The following is a 15672-nucleotide window of genomic DNA, read 5'->3' on the forward strand; positions in this document are numbered from 1 at the left end:
TATGACGTGCGCACCGCTGTGCATACAAGTGTTGGCACGATTTTATGTAAATGTATCTCTGGCAATAACTTCATTAATTCTGTCACTGTAATTTCATTTCAATTCCGTTAAAAATGTAAAATACTTTGCAAGCGGTGTATTTAAAGATTTCTCGTAATCACAATAAATTCATTTCGCTTCCAATTACCGAGCATCGCTCGGGCAAAATCAATATGGCTGCAGGCGGATTAAAGGTTTTCATCGACAGATAGGATAAAGCACAACGAGCTACGTAAAATATGATTTATTGATAAGATATAAATTCTGTACAATATATATTCCCTGAATCGGCGGTTTCACAAATCGATAAGAGCACTGGCGGAGTCGCGCGCTTAAATTACGCTAAACCTAGAAACAAGGGATGAGATCAAGCGCTCGAGATCAATCTGAGAATGATCGGTGACTAGAAAGAAAAAGGAACGCGGTTGGTAGTACGTGTTAAAACATATGCAAAAAGAATCGTGTGTCGATCTCTTCGTGAAAGAGCAACTTCAACGATGCCGGAACATCGAAACTAAAAAAAGAATCTTGCTGCGGTCCTATATCGCTAGAGCTTAATACTAGAAATTCGTTGCAAATAGAATACTCTCTTACAAAGTAAATAACGATCATCACTCGCACTGGCCTAATCATTTTTACAAAAACTCGCAGACGCAACTAACACGTGTCACAATATGCAATTCACACGCAACAGGGAACCTCTCGTGTTGCATGCAAACTGCAGCGCGCGTTGTTGTTCGAAAACCTGGAGGATCCAGAGTGGAAAGATTTATCGAAGCGCGGAGGACTCGAGAGACGCAGGCTAATTAACCGACCCACAACATGTCCTCAATAATAATCCAGTTGCGAGAGACTGCGTGTCTTTATGCAAAATTAAAATTTTCCGCACCAATTGCGAGACCGAGGAATCGGGCAGAACCAGATAGTATTTTCGTTCGCTGATTTTTGTCATAAATGCATAAAGCCCCGCAGTCATGTTCATCGGCAAGTTCTTTGGTTTCCAGTCCGTAAAACCAGATTTTCGTGTCACTGTAAATTTCGGAATACCTCGTAAACTCACACCGACGTCACTGGCGATATCAAACGATTCCTAAGAAGACACGTCTGATCGGCAGAGAACTGCAATGGCGGCGATGACTCATGCAACAACGACTGGTACACATGCACACATTATCAACGCTTCGAACTACGACGAAATTCTCGAGTCCACTTAGTTTCCTAAGGCCTCCAGGGTTCAGGACCACGTTCTGGCAGGTGAGCAAAATTTTCTAAAGACACTGGTACATGTTATTGTGGCTCATGTGATGAGTTGGCGGCAACTGGTGCTGCGCGTGGTACATCCTCTGGTCGTAACAGGGTTGATATTGCATCGGGGGACTGACACTTTGGTCACTGTAGCAGTCGTATTCTTGCCATTCGGGGACGAATCTCTCTTGAGGATAGGGGAACGCTGTGTGCGACGGTCCTAGTCGTTTCTGCGCTGCCACCGCGCAGCTTCCTGTCGAGGAAGTGATCATGTTCCCGTTTTCACTGATGCTCACCGTCACGTTGCCCACGTTCACCGTGATCTCACCAGTTTCCGAGTTTCCTAGGGTTTGGGACAGGGCCCAGATGTAGTTGTGGGCGAAACGGAGCGTCTCGATTTTCGTCAGCTTCGTGTCTTCCGGGAAGGTCGGCAACGCCATCCGCAGCCGCTCCAACGCGTCGTTCAGGGTGTGCATCCTGTGTCGTTCCCGATCGTTCGCTTTTATTCGACGGTTCCTTTTCAACCGGAGCACCTGCAACCCGATCAATGGTTCCACGTGATCGTCTCAATCTCTCTCGCTTTTCTTTCATTTCGCCGGGCTGAGGCCTCGAAACGAGCTGGGTGGTGCGTTCGCTTCGAAGCTGTGCTATTACTCTAGGTCCATTCTAATTTTTATAGCTAATGATTCGAACCGGCTATGGACTTTAAGTGGATCGTTTGTAACTCTGGGATTTAATGGACCTGAGCCAGCCATCCGGGGGTTAATGAATGTAAATATTCTTCGGATATCAGTGTTCATAATTACCTGCGTAGGGCTCTTGCACCGCGTATTCCGAGTCTTCTTCCTCTTTTCGTCTTTCGCCGGCGGAAAAAGACACTCTGCTTGAATCTCGTGTTTCGGAGACTCGAAACTAACGTCGAATCCAGAGTCTGAGGAACTCGATAGCTCGTCGAATCCTCCTTCGCTGCAGAACGAGTACTCCGAGGACATATTGAATGCTACCTACAAAACAGAACATCAAATAATTTTAACAGTGCTCTCGTATCTCAAAACATCATATTTTTATAGTTTCGGTTAAGTGGAATTTTTCTAACAATTTTTAACAAGATATCCAGTCGATGTACAGAAGTTGAAGTGTTTCTTATTTGTAAAATACTTCTACAAGTAATAAATGTATAGATATTTGTAACAAACTCAAAACACTTGAATGAATAATTTTTTTCTTTTCCATAGTTTCAGTTCTTCATTAGAAAAACAATTGTTGCAGTGTCCTAACATTTCTTCACCATCATCCCCCACTTTCAAACGCAGTGTAAATAATTCATGGAAAGTCTTACTTGATAAATTACTCGAGCGAGTAAACCAGTCCTTGATTATTGAATTTATCCAAGTCGATCACTTCACACAAGTCAACACGCGTTACTAGAGTTTTTGTACGTTGTAAGGAATATCGTTTCACGGCATAGTCCGAGCGACCCGACGGCAGCGAGAGAAAAATGAAATAAGAAACGAGGAGTGTCCTAGACGGGGCACAATTTGGTACTGCGAAAGTGGCATGGGGCTCTTAGAACATATATACTCTCCCGGGGGTATTTTGCCCCCTCCATAAGGGCGGTCCGCCTTCTATGGGGCACCGTACCAAGAGTTCACCCCATAATCACGACGGTGGGGCACACACCCAACGTTCTCCCCTCCACCAGCCTTTGTGTGCATTAGACGCGTGCCATGGCGATGTAGTCGTATAGTTTAGGAGATTAGAGGTTTTAGGGCGATTACACCTCTTTATGCATCTTAGGCGAAGGTGAATACGAAGTTTTGTGGTGTGCTAACAGAACGGTTGGTATAAGAACATTATGGTGTTTCGGTATAATCATATTTTGTGTTTTCGAAGGAAAATCGTTTTGTGGAACAGAGCGTATACGGAAAAGTCGAGTCTTAGGGTTGTTTGGCGTCGTTTTGTTGTATTGTAAACAAATCGTTCACCTATGTCCACTTATGTTCGTGTCGTTTTTAAACAAATAATTCAGCATAGTTCATCCGCGACGAAATCAGATCCTACATTTTATACTTGTATACTGTGTTATATACAATTAAATGAAGTTTTTATTATCTGTTTCTGCAGACGCAATTGAGTTTATGTTAACACATTACCGACTGGTGATTGTTGCATAGTTTTGAAGAATCTATGGTACATGGCTAAACACTTTTTAATGGAACCTTCAATCGCAACAGCAATTTTCATTATGAACTAACAAGTCACCCTTAATGACATCATCTAATAGTTTCATTTAAGATTGCAATATAAAAGAAAATTTCTATGCTTTCTTTTGGTGCAGCACAATTATTGAAAATCCTATTACATAATAGGCTTCCGGTAGGTAAAGTGTTAACACTTTGAGGGCGAATGAGTAAAAAATAATTACTCTTAAATAACCCGAAATAAACTTCTAATAAAGACAACATTTTCCCTTTTACCTAACTTTAATTAATAGCTATTATTGTTGATTTTATAATTTGTAAAATGCTGCACCTGTAGTAGTACTAACCATGACTGCCGCTGTGTACAGTGGGTCGTCGATGCCAAGGGGCAGCTGTACCACAATAATGCACAAGCCACGAATGAAGTTACACATCACACAATTTGCCATACTTCAATGTCTTACAGAATAAATATTTCAGTATTCTTGAAAATTTTAAATATTTATAGAATAAGTAATTAACTATTATTTATTCTTACCTTTGTTACTGTGCGAGAGAGCGCAAATTGCTGATGTGCCTTCGTCCACCACACTGAAAGATGAAAAATATCACTCCCTGATCTTCGATTCAACGCTGCCCCAGGCTGTATGGTTTAAAATAAGTGGACGATAATCTAATAAAACCAACCGTGGCCATATGTCACATTCGCTAATCAATTGATAATGCCCTGGACATCGCTATGGAAACGTGCAGGTAGATCAATCGGAATAGACAGGTATTTTCTAGTTGATCATAATTTCTGCGCCTAATCGATGAATAAAGTTCCACATTTCGTCGTTAATTTCCAATGGCTTAGCTACCTGAACTCATTGATAAAAGAAAATTCTCAATAAATTATACAGTTTATGAAATATTTATTCTCAAATGTTAAATTACATTATTTTCGATCTATTAAATATATTAAGGAAGAAAATAAATTTCTATTTCACTCCAGTTTATTGCAATTGAAGGAGAATATTTTTATGTTGCATAAAGATCCGCTGTCTAGTAATCACGCGTCAACGTAATCACAGTCGGAGTCCCCATAAAATATGAAATTACACGCAGGTACGTAGGATTCCGAGGCTCCCACGAAATATCAGTATGCAAAGGGATCACCGGTAGCATGATAGGACGATTTTGACAAGTATTAACGTCCATCAATCACAGCTACGTCAATTATTTGACACATCGGCTGTAGAAAGTCGTCTTCGTGTCCACATTCATAAGCACTGCTTCGTTGAACTCGTTGCTCATTTCCCATGACCTCGAGTTCCAATGATATGCAAAATCGCTCGGATAGAGAACGAAAAATATCGACACCACGTGTGACATGTTAGCATAACGATTCGTTATCGAGCGTATATTTGCGTGCTCCGAGTGTACTGTCAATAATTTATTCAATGAGCACAGACCAGGGTTGGTCAAAAATTTAATCAACGATTGACGACTAAATTTCTACTTCAATCGTTAATTGTGATTAACGATTAAACTGCTGAAATTTCGAAATGAAATACGGAATCAAAACTATATGAATACTGAAAAAAATATAAACTGAGTTTATAATATAAACTCTGTTTACGTGCTTTTATGTTTTTTTTCGATGAGTTCTTTTTTTAATCAACGATTGACGATTAACTTCATCAATAGATTGATCCAATCGTCGATTTTTCAATGATTTCTTTTTTTAATCGTACACATTAATCAATCAATCATGATTAAAATTTTAATCGATTAATACCCAACTCTGCCACAGACACATTTTACCCCTGACGACGGAAATCACCGTTCACTATTTTCAGCTAGACATTTGCAAATGTTTATTGATAAACATCAAGTGTGTATTGATAAAAAAGGAAATTGCTTTAGGATTAAACAGAAGCAGTGAATTACATCTTAGTAGAAAACATTTGAGAACATTCTATCAGATACTGATACAGATGCTATCTTCCGTTTCCTCTCGATCTCTTCTTCCGCTTTCGAATTCAATAATTAATCTCCGTCACTTCTGATACTGACTAATGATCAAAGACGCGTTCAACCCGAACAAATTAAAAGTTCCTTCAACCTTCGTTCGCGATGAACGATGATAGTAATTCGAGTTTACGTATTATTGATGCACGGTAACAGTTTAGAACACGCGAGTACAGTAATTACACTCGCCCTTAGAATGCCGGCTTGAAATTCCTCCCATCCCGTAAACGGAAGACGGATAATGATGCGTATAATGAGCGAAAATTACGAAACTGTTCGACCATAAGATTTACATAATTGCTATGCTTCCGACCGATAATTTCCCAAACAACTCGATGATTTCCTTTTGCAAGTAAACAGCCATTGGCACGCTTTTTTACGCGAGCTGTTATGGCGTCGAGCGCTATCGTTGTTTGCAAACAATGTAATGGGGTCTGTAAGTTTTCTTTATGTGCATTGTTCTTTTAGAAATGACGGTGACCTTCAATTTCTTAAATGGAATGCTATGTATCCTTTTTTTATATGAAAGCGTGTGCCAAAACGAGTTTATTCGCAGACGACACACTGATCTTCAAGGTCGTACAAAGTCACAAATGGAAGAAGCATTTCACAGGCATTTGTAGCCTATAAAATAGCCTAATGCCAGGCCGATCCAACTGAAGCACGAGCCATCAATGGAACTGATGCTACATGATTTGCATGATACGGTTTGATCCGATTCGATCGAGTCCATCGAACTGACGCTAAACGAAAGCCGTACATAATACCGCTCTTTACGGGTCGCATTTGCATCCAAGGTGCTCATCCATAACACTCGCGATTATGCACCGGCTAACCAGATTCTTTCACCTTCGAAAAAATCTTCACGGTCTCGTATCCTGCTAAACATTTTCACGGTTCATCAACTTCAATCATCATCGTGCAGATCTAATCTAGTTGGAAAGAACGCAAATGTCTCGAGACGTTTTAAAGAAATTGTAATTCCAACTGCAGCTTTTATGCAAGATTTTATTGAAGCTATAAATGCGAGCGACGTCGTCCAATGTATCGCAGTTTACGATTTCCCGGGAAACATTCGCAAACTTTTAGTTTAACGGTCCATGTAAAAATGTTTATCGACGAGAAAGTTACAGTTAGAGGAACTTTACGACGGATCGGTGGCGTAGAACATGGACGCGCGAAAGTGCCATTTTAAACTGCTACGAGGTTTCTTTATTACGGAAAAATGGGAACGATGACACTATTACTACGATTTTAGGATTTTCTGCTTGAAAGTTGTTCTTGTGAAATATGTAGAGAGCAACATTCACGGTCGTTTTTTAACCGAACACCGAGAACTAAAAGAGGCGAGGCACCCTCTCCGGCAGAAGGGTGTACAACCAACCCTTTTTCACACTTTGAAAATTCGTGCCGTTTCATCGATAAAAGGACGCCGTGAAATCGACACCGTTTCCGACACATGTTCGATCAGCCCGCGGAAATATTGGGAATTACACGAAAGATTTGCTACCCGGTGCGTGCAAAATCGAAGATCAAATAAAAAAAAAGGGGCGTGCAGGAACGCAGAGGAGGACGCTGTCGAAAACGGAAAAAGGGTTCGTAGAAGACCTCCGAAACGATTCGCTCTAATTGGATAATTTATTAGCCGCGTCGATAAATAATACTTCCACAGTTGAGCCTGATGGTCGCGTGCCCCTCGTTCTCTTTATTCCATTAATTTATGTATTGCATTCCTTTGACAATATGTTCGGAAAATCCCTTCACTGAATGAACAGAAGTTGTATTAACCCGTTTCAGAAATTTTGTTCTCACTCTGGCGCTCATTCTTCGACTATTTTGACAATTGGAAGCAAGTATATTTAAGGTGAAAACTTTTTAAGAGGCATCTATCCCCTATATGGCACAGAGATTTTCCTGAAATTTGATCAAGACAACAGAAAAATTCTCGAACATGGAATTCCCGAAGGTGTTCGATCGAAAAAAGGCGCAGCGGTAATAGAGCCGATCGCCTTAAATGGTTTTGCCTGCAAAAGGCGTGCTGCGTGAGAAGTGGGTTAACTAACTGGCAACACCCATGTTTCATATAGTTCACGGGAGTTTTCCCAGACCTGCAGCAAGCGCTGCGGGCAGAAGCCGGTCGAGCGCAAGAAAGAGAGAAGACACCGGCGATCTTTGTGCAACAGGACACTCTATCCCACGGCTTTCTTCCTCTTACCTCGCGACAATGGCTGCGTCTATGAACAAGCAGATGCGATCACTTGCGTGGCTGTCATTGTGTTGCACGTGACACCATGCGATTACGACAGATACGACGACGAACATGAGGTAACTACCAGACGAACGACGACGCTGGAGAATCTCCAGAAGTATTTGACAACGCGTAGCAATTCGCAGATCCTATTAAACTGATTTTTATTCAGATCGGCGATAATTTCTCATAATTAGAACCAGGCGAAGAAAAACACCTTACTGAGAAAGCAATTTGTTGTGGGAAATGGTGAACTGGACAGAAAATGTGTTGTAGCTTACACTGTGAGAGTTATTAAAGAAGAAACATGAGTATTACGAGTTATTTCTGTACGAAGATCAAACTCGTTCTGTATACTCCATCTATATTTATATTTATATACCTAATAAATCTCTTCTGAGATTTTCTCAATTAAAAAAAGGTATTTGGTGTTAGAAGCAGGTAATTGTAAAGGGAGGATTTTCCGTAATTTTTGTAGAGTGAAAGGGTTTTGCAGGAGAGATCGAAACGTGCAATTAATAAATCCTTTATTCTGTTCTCTGTCGAGTGCGAAAGACTTCCAAAACGGATTACATATTCGACCGAGGGCCTGGATGTCCGCGGTTTTTATGAGCGCGCGTCGACGACCGCGCGCCACAACGCTGCTCGAGGAACGACACCTCCTCGTCGCGCAACGGACACACACCAGCGCAAGGTGTTTCTTTTACACCTTATTGAACAGTGCACATTTCTCTTCTGACATTTTTTCGTATAATCACAAATAACAGAGGTATTTAAACATTTCCATGTACTACATTTTATTTATACCTGTACTGAAACAAGACTTTGAGAAGCCTAAAGTAAACAATAAACAAAATCAACTTGTGCTTTGCATTACAAAGTACTTTTGTCAACTATTAAATAAAGGAATTTTGTGACACCCTGTATATCAAAGAGTGAATGAGAAAGAAGCGTCTTGACGTACGAGTCATCGTATGCAAGTGCCGCACTTATAAAATAAAATTTTATAGCAAATTAATCGCTGAAGCTAGTTTTTGCTTGCGACTTAATAAATAAACGACTATATTACATAAAAGGGTGAATCAGTGTGTGGGGGGGCTATATGTATAATAGGGTTGAGATTTTATGCGAAATCAGCTATTCTCTTCTGTTGACTGGAGAAAAACATAGAAGACAACATGTGGACAAAACTTGTCGCTTTGTTCTTGCTGTTCGCCATTGTTGCGTATGATCCAGTTATAGGTGAGTTCTCTTTTAAAAATTGTTGGGGGGTTGTTGAAGGATTGTTGGAGTGATTGGTTCCTATATGATCATTTTTTTGTCCAGCATCGCCTTACGGAACAGGAACATGCCTGGTAGGGTATACTTATCACCTAGGATGCAACCAGTGCGTTTGTTTAAATAACAAAATGTGGTGTACCCAGATGGTTTGCTATCACGACGATGTACTATATACACTTCCATGACTTATAGTGGATCTTCATTCATCATAGAGGAATATGACAGCGGAGGTTGCGGTGGCCTAAAATACCGGACTATTAAATACTGGAATATTAAAAATGTTGTACTTTTAATTGTTACGAAACTGTGTTTCTATCACGAATTAATACGCATGAGACGACAGAAAATGAAGCTAATATTCGAACTATTAAATTGCAATAAAGCATTTTAAATAAGTCATGCGTTACGAATCATTAAAAGAAAGAAACCATTGTAAGAGAGTGAGAGCGACATCTACAGTCTGCACTCACTATGTGGAAGATTACCGTTGTCAATAAACCAAACAGAAAAGTGGTTTGATAGGTTGGAAAACACGAAGGGTCAAATTCTCGGATTATCTGTTCTCTTTATTTCTTATCAATCATGTTGACTGTAGGTAATAACATTTCTACGTACACTTGCATGAGAATGTTCTAGTCTAATAGGAATGCGCGTTGCGAACATTTCGTAGGAAGGGGGAGCAAGCAGATCAACTTCGGAAAGTTTCGAGATATTTCCAGAGAACGTATGTACATATATCAAAGAGTGAATGAGGGAAAAGCGTGTGCAAGTGCCGCACTTATAAAATAAAATTTTATAGCAAATTAATCGGTGACGCTTGTTTTTGCTTGCGACTTAATAAATAAACGACTATATTACATAAAACCGGCGAATCAGTGTATGGGGGGGGCTATATATATAATAGGGTTGACATCTTATGCGAAATCAGTTGTTCTCTTCTGTTGACTGGAGAAAAACATAGAAGACAACATGTGGATGAAACTTGTCGCTTTGTTCTTGCTGTTGGCCATTGTTGCGTATGATCCAGTTATAGGAGGTGAGTTCTCTTTTAAAAATTGTTGGGGGGTTGTTGAAGGATTGTTGGAGTGATTGGTTCCTGTATGATCATTTTTTGTCCAGCATGCCATGAAGGGAATACTTATTACCAAGACTGCAACCACTGCGTTTGTCGTGATAACAACTTGTGGTGTACCCAGTTGACTTGTATCTCCGATTCAAATGAATCATAGGGGAATATGACTTACACACACTTGTTAGACAAAGTGTTCATGAAGCCATGAAGGTTGTAATGATTATGTACTAGAATGCGGATCTTCACACGAAATAAAAATGTTCTATCTTAATTGTTATAAATGCATATATCTATCTCAATTTTCATCACAAACGCATGAAATCCGCCAATCAAATCTGCGGCTTGTAAAATTACATGTCGGGCGTCAAATGAGACATATCCACGTCCCTAATACTAATCAATTGACATTTAGAGTTGCATCGAGGTGATGCCAGTGAAGGTATGCCGCTGAGAATGTCTCGACCTTCGACGTAAGCGTTCGGCATTCGCGTGCGGACGATTACTTCGAACTTCTGCCAGTGATAACGATCTAGGATCAGAATACGTAATGAAGCAGTCTTCTATCGCGTCTCTCGAAGGAACGTCGACGTCCTTCTCGAACGGTTGTCGGCCGGTAGAGAAAATCCGCGCGATCCAAGCGGATACGAGCGGAATTGTCCCCCGCTAAAGGTGAAAACACACTCTGTCCGACTTTTCAGAGCCGGCCGATACTTTATCGTCGGAGGTGGAGCTGCTTGCCTCGGCCTTTGGTAACTGTACACGTTCTCTTCTCGTCTTTCCAACGTTCTTTCTTGGCCACCTCGTGCTCTTCCTCTCCTTCGACGCCCTCGTTCTCGCCATCCTGTTTGCCCGACCTTTTCAGTCGCAAATGCTCCTATCCTCCGTTCAATCTCCGCCCAAAAAGTCGACAGAGGTTCCAAAGTTGTACAAATTCAATTATTTTTATTAAAACTGTAGATAAGTTGTAGATGCTCACTAAAAAAATAGATAGGAGTCTCGGAATCTTCTTTAGAAAGTTTCTACACAACTAGTTGCTCAATTAAAATGTTATACTACCTACTTGGTTAAACATTTATACTCAGACCGCGAATTTCATACATTTATGCCGAAAATATAGGTAAGTACTCAGTGAAAGTAGTAGAAAAATATAGGAATTTTCATTATTCTCAATTTATTAAATGTATTACAGCAAGAGATACATTCTTTTGAACTCTGGTTTCTTACAATTAATGCAGACAATTTTTATGTTTCATAACGATCCGCAGTCTGTTTGCAAATTATTTTATTTGTATAAGAAAATTTCTCCAGACAGTGTAGTATGTAATAGAATTTTTTTGCAGTCCATTGTGAAAAATGTCTTGAGCAATGTCTGCCCAACCTTATTCATTTTCACCACAATGGAACTAAACCGCGAAATAGAAACCGGAAGCGAACTTACTTCCTACCGAGTTTACGGTTGCGCAACACAATTTCCCTTTCGTTCCTCTCTTCCATCGCAATCTCCTTCCCTTTAACTACGTTCAGTGTCTCATTAACTTGATCACGCTAAAACAAACAACATTTTATACGTTATTTTATACATTTTTCTTTCTGATAGCCTTCGATCTTTACGAGAGCACAATACTATCTCAACAATGTTTTTTATTCAAATTAAAAAATATCAAACGTTTATCAAACTATATCAATACAGTCCAATATAGAGGCTATTGATTTTATATTAAAGCGTACTGTTGTACACCCTTAACATCCGCTAAAACCGTCTTCTGCCTCTATATTTACCTGACGGATGAGAGAAGAAGCGAAAGCAGAATGGCATGAAGGAAGAGGTCGCAAATAATCTCGTTCTTGTCCTTTCAGCAACATCCTTTCCCGGCTACCTCTGCCGTCCCTCTCACTTTCCGGCGTTCGTCGATTTCGTCGTCTTTCTTCCCGCGCTGTTCACCTTTTTCAGCCTGTCAATCGCCTCTGGCTAAAGAAATCGACGAGAACGCAAACGAAAAAAAAAAAGAAATAGGCTACACGGCAGCTCAACGGAACTTTTGCTCTTTCGCAGCCGACTCGAGCCTCTCGAATCCTGGACGAGACCTATTGAACCTCTATGATGGGAAATTGTTGAGACGCGAGTCGATCGCTGCACGATCCGCTGTGGTCCACCACGATTTACCAGTTCAACAGTCTAGTTTCAATAATGCATAGTTCGTGGCTATTCATACGAAAGATATAAAATCCGTTTTTATCTTCTCAGATGTGTTCATTGGCTGGGTGAAATACAATTTTGAGCAGATAAAAACTTAACATCTCTTTTTTACAACCGACCAAGTTTTCTATTTTGCATAAAGATCTACAGTCTAATCAACAGTCGATTTTTTACTGTGTGAATTATATCGAAAATAGGTAAAACTTGTGTGTGAAATAAAAATTATCATTCTTTACTTCGTTATTCGTAGTAATATATAATAACATAATTAATACAGTCTGACTTTAAAGAAAGTTGCTCACTTACGATCTTCGAAATTTTCATTCGGGACCACCGTGCAATCGCTATATCGGCGCCGAACGTCACGCACGTCGCACGCACGTGTGCGGTTTCGAGCAATACGCTCCAATTGGTAATTATGCGTTGCATCGAGCTCACCGTGGCTCCGTTTTCTTGTACCCGGCGACGTATAACAAGCGTGTAGATAAGGATCAACATTGTTCGATGCCGGTTTTAGATTCGGAGAAAGTCGGCGTGTCCAGGACATTGCCAGGATTGCGTAAGGCCACGTCGATTCCTAATTACCGGCGATGTCGGCTAACCTATTAATTAGTCGATCAGCTCGTGAGAACGCTGCAAACAGAATTCATAGCCGCGAGGATCGACGGTGTTTTAGAAGTTTTAAGGACCCTGGTGTGTACGGGGTTCGTCGCACGATTCTTTACTACAGTCCATTTCTCATGGATTAATTAATGTTTATGGCGAATTGTCTTTTTAGAGGCAATTTGGGAAGAGACTGGCTTCTGTTCTGCTACACAACGCGAGTTCTGAAAATTAAATATTCAATTTCACGAGTTCAGACGAAGTTGTACTTTCATAAGCAAAAATAAAAAATCGATTTTTTATAATACTCAAATGACCGTTAATTATCGTTCGATTTTATTTAACATCGGCAGCTGCGGTTCGGAAGAAGAAACCTCGCGGAGGGCTCGTTATCTGCGCGAGAGCCGCTAATTTTCCAGGAACGCTTGTCTTCCTCGTTTCCATCCTTGACTTCCTCGTGGCCTTATCGGCGATCGAAAAGGAATGCGCCTGGTACGCTGGCCACGAAACGACGATAAACGGCACGACGGAATTGCCGGTTTGCTCGTCTGGGATTATCGGGCGAGTACACCGAGTGCAGCGGGTGCACGCGTCCCGCGGGATGCCATGCCGGGAAGCTCTACGTGCGAGCATGTGCATCGCCGCGGCTTCCGTAAGTGTGCCGTACGTCGTTTCCGGTAGGACGCTCCGCTGCATCCAACTTGCAGTCGAACCTGTCCGCGTGTGGGTGCGCTCAGGATGCAACGGACTTGTTCCGCGAAACTCGGCTCCTCCTTCTCGCAGATTTCCTGCTTCAAATTATAGAGATTCTGTTTGCTACTTTCCTGTCATTTTATGCTGACTCTCGTCGATGATCATGCGAGTATTATAATTAGACTGCGGATGTTTATGCAAATGCATATTCATATAGAAATCTGATAAAGCAATGGGACTTTATTATTTATTATTTAAAATGGCTGCGGATTTTATGGATTTATGACAAAAAGGGATACGTACAAAAACAGTGGACATATTAAAAAGATTTAGGGCCACCAGTGTATTAGTTTCACCTTAACAAGATCATCGAAAGAAGAATGAAATTTTTATTTGGCTCCTGTGTCTTGCAATCAATGCAAACATTTTTTATTTTGCATAAAGATCCGCACTCTAATTATAATACATCCCTGGACGTATAGTATACATTCTCTCTTTACTTCTGGAAGTTGAAGATATTTATCGAGTTGACTGAAGTGTATAATTAAACCTTTTTATATAAAATAAAAATGACCCAAGTCAATTGCAAAAGACCGATGTTAAATGCATATTTATGTGGAGAAGAATCCGCAGTTTAATCATGATTTAATTTCAGCAAAATCAGGATTTAATATTGAGCTACTAGAGACGGAGTTGCGTGATCTCAGACACCGTGGAATTCGTTTGCGCAGAAATTACGAGCGAATCGAATGTACAACCGCATAAATAACAGAGAGATGGTGGTAAATGAAGACGGTAATTCGTGGTGTCGCGTACCCCGTTGACGAACGCTGCTCTTTTTATGGGAATCACGTCGCCGGATTGTTGCGTGTTCACAAAAGCAGACGCGACCGGTGAGAACGGGGCTACGATGGTATAAAATACGAGTCTGGTTTCTAAAGAGGACATTAAAACGATGATTACTGCGTTTCATTTATATCACAAAGCTTGTTTATTCTTTCTGTTACTTGAACTTTCTAACTGGACTCCGCGTTGCTTCCGCAAAGACTCTTTTTTCTTTTATCGAACGCGAGACGAATTTAATTTTCTGCCATTGAAGACTGTTCGTAATACCCTCGCGGCGTGAAACTGTTAATCAAGTATTCGTCTCTGGCGTTTTTGTTTCGGTCACCTCGAGAATAATGCGGGGCAGTAGTGTCATAGATGCAAGAGAGTGTTTTTATATTTCTTGAAATGCTTAAAAGAGTGTGAAGGCTAATTAAAATTAGTACAAGAGCCTGGAGTTACGGAGCATGTAATATATTTACGCACTCGCCTAAACTAATTCGCTGGCGAAATATTCGAGATGCAATGTAGTGGAAAGCAGAACGTTTTTCACTGTGTAAATAAAGATAAGCGAGAACGTTCCGGCTAATAGCTATTCGATACTAATTAAACGCGGATTTCGAATCGGTTTTACCTGCTATTTTACCTAGACCTCGTATTTTTAATTGGCGTTAAATATCTTGATCGTCGAGCGCAATTTCAAATTTTCACTTTTTCGAGAGAACCAAACTTTCAACAGATAAATTCTATAATATTCAATCAATTAAAACATTCGAAATTTAGTTCACATAATTCATTAGAGTGCTGTTTTATGAATTTTTTGGAGTTGCTGTGTCGTTAGTCAAAGTGCTTAAAGATGCAATCGAAGGGAAGGTCGGCAACAACGAGAATTTCGGGTAACGTAATTCCTGTAGGTCTCCTTCACGCGCGATCACGGCCATGATGGAACCACGAAAGAGACTCACCTGGCACGTCTCGGCACAAAAGGATCAAAAAGGTTCGCCCCCCTTTCGCTCGGTGTTACGGGGCACAGACTGTAGCCTCTCCTTCGAGCGCGGAGCTGTTTCTCTCTCTCCATTCCTTCCACTCCCATAGCAGAGGCCGCATACCTCCTTAGGATGCAGTGTAGACCTGTCCATTGGCTGGCAGACATCGGTTCTTTTCCGAAACGACTACGACGACTCATGAAACCGAGAGGATAGAGAAACCGGGGGGATAGTTGTACAGATAGCTGTGTGCCGGTGCGTCATGAGGT

The 15672-nt window shown here is 40.8% G+C and overlaps 1 protein-coding gene and 2 long non-coding RNA genes across 4 annotated transcripts; 1 reads left to right on the forward strand and 2 right to left on the reverse strand.

Moving 5' to 3' along the window:
- Positions 1 to 278: 278 nt before the first annotated feature.
- On the reverse strand, positions 279 to 2820 carry Tap (basic helix-loop-helix neural transcription factor TAP). The gene is made up of 3 exons (XM_076421742.1): positions 2624 to 2820; positions 2091 to 2288; positions 279 to 1817 (listed from the first exon to the last, which is right to left on the reverse strand). Exons 2-3 carry the CDS (start codon positions 2274 to 2276, stop codon positions 1308 to 1310), a joined length of 696 nt encoding a protein of 231 aa, XP_076277857.1. The 5' UTR covers positions 2277 to 2288; positions 2624 to 2820; the 3' UTR covers positions 279 to 1307.
- Positions 2821 to 8650: 5830 nt separating this feature from the next.
- LOC143207749 (uncharacterized) lies at positions 8651 to 9403 on the forward strand. Its single transcript, XR_013008736.1, has 2 exons — positions 8651 to 8988; positions 9073 to 9403. It is a non-coding gene; the product is annotated as an uncharacterized LOC143207749 (long non-coding RNA).
- Positions 9404 to 11506: 2103 nt separating this feature from the next.
- LOC143207750 (uncharacterized) lies at positions 11507 to 15509 on the reverse strand. Of its 2 annotated transcripts, XR_013008738.1 has the most exons (3): positions 15383 to 15509; positions 11879 to 13690; positions 11507 to 11644 (listed from the first exon to the last, which is right to left on the reverse strand). It is a non-coding gene; the product is annotated as an uncharacterized LOC143207750 (long non-coding RNA). The 2 variants fall into 2 exon arrangements; XR_013008737.1 differs by lacking the exon at positions 15383 to 15509 and having other exon boundaries at positions 11879 to 12013.
- Between the last annotated feature and the right edge of the window lie 163 nt (positions 15510 to 15672).

Source organism: Lasioglossum baleicum, chromosome 4, assembly GCF_051020765.1.
Source record: "Lasioglossum baleicum chromosome 4, iyLasBale1, whole genome shotgun sequence".
NCBI lineage: Eukaryota > Metazoa > Arthropoda > Insecta > Hymenoptera > Halictidae > Lasioglossum > Lasioglossum baleicum.

What these genes read in the sequence shown, in the direction of transcription:
- Tap (XM_076421742.1), bottom strand. Translation starts at nt 2,276, where the DNA reads ATGTCCTCGGAGTACTCGTTCTGCAGCGAAGGAGGATTCGACGAGCTA. An exon ending in GGTGCAAGAGCCCTACGCAG is followed by an intron (nt 1,818 to 2,090) that starts GTAATTATGAAC and finishes ATCGGGTTGCAG; the next exon opens with GTGCTCCGGTTGAAAAGGAA.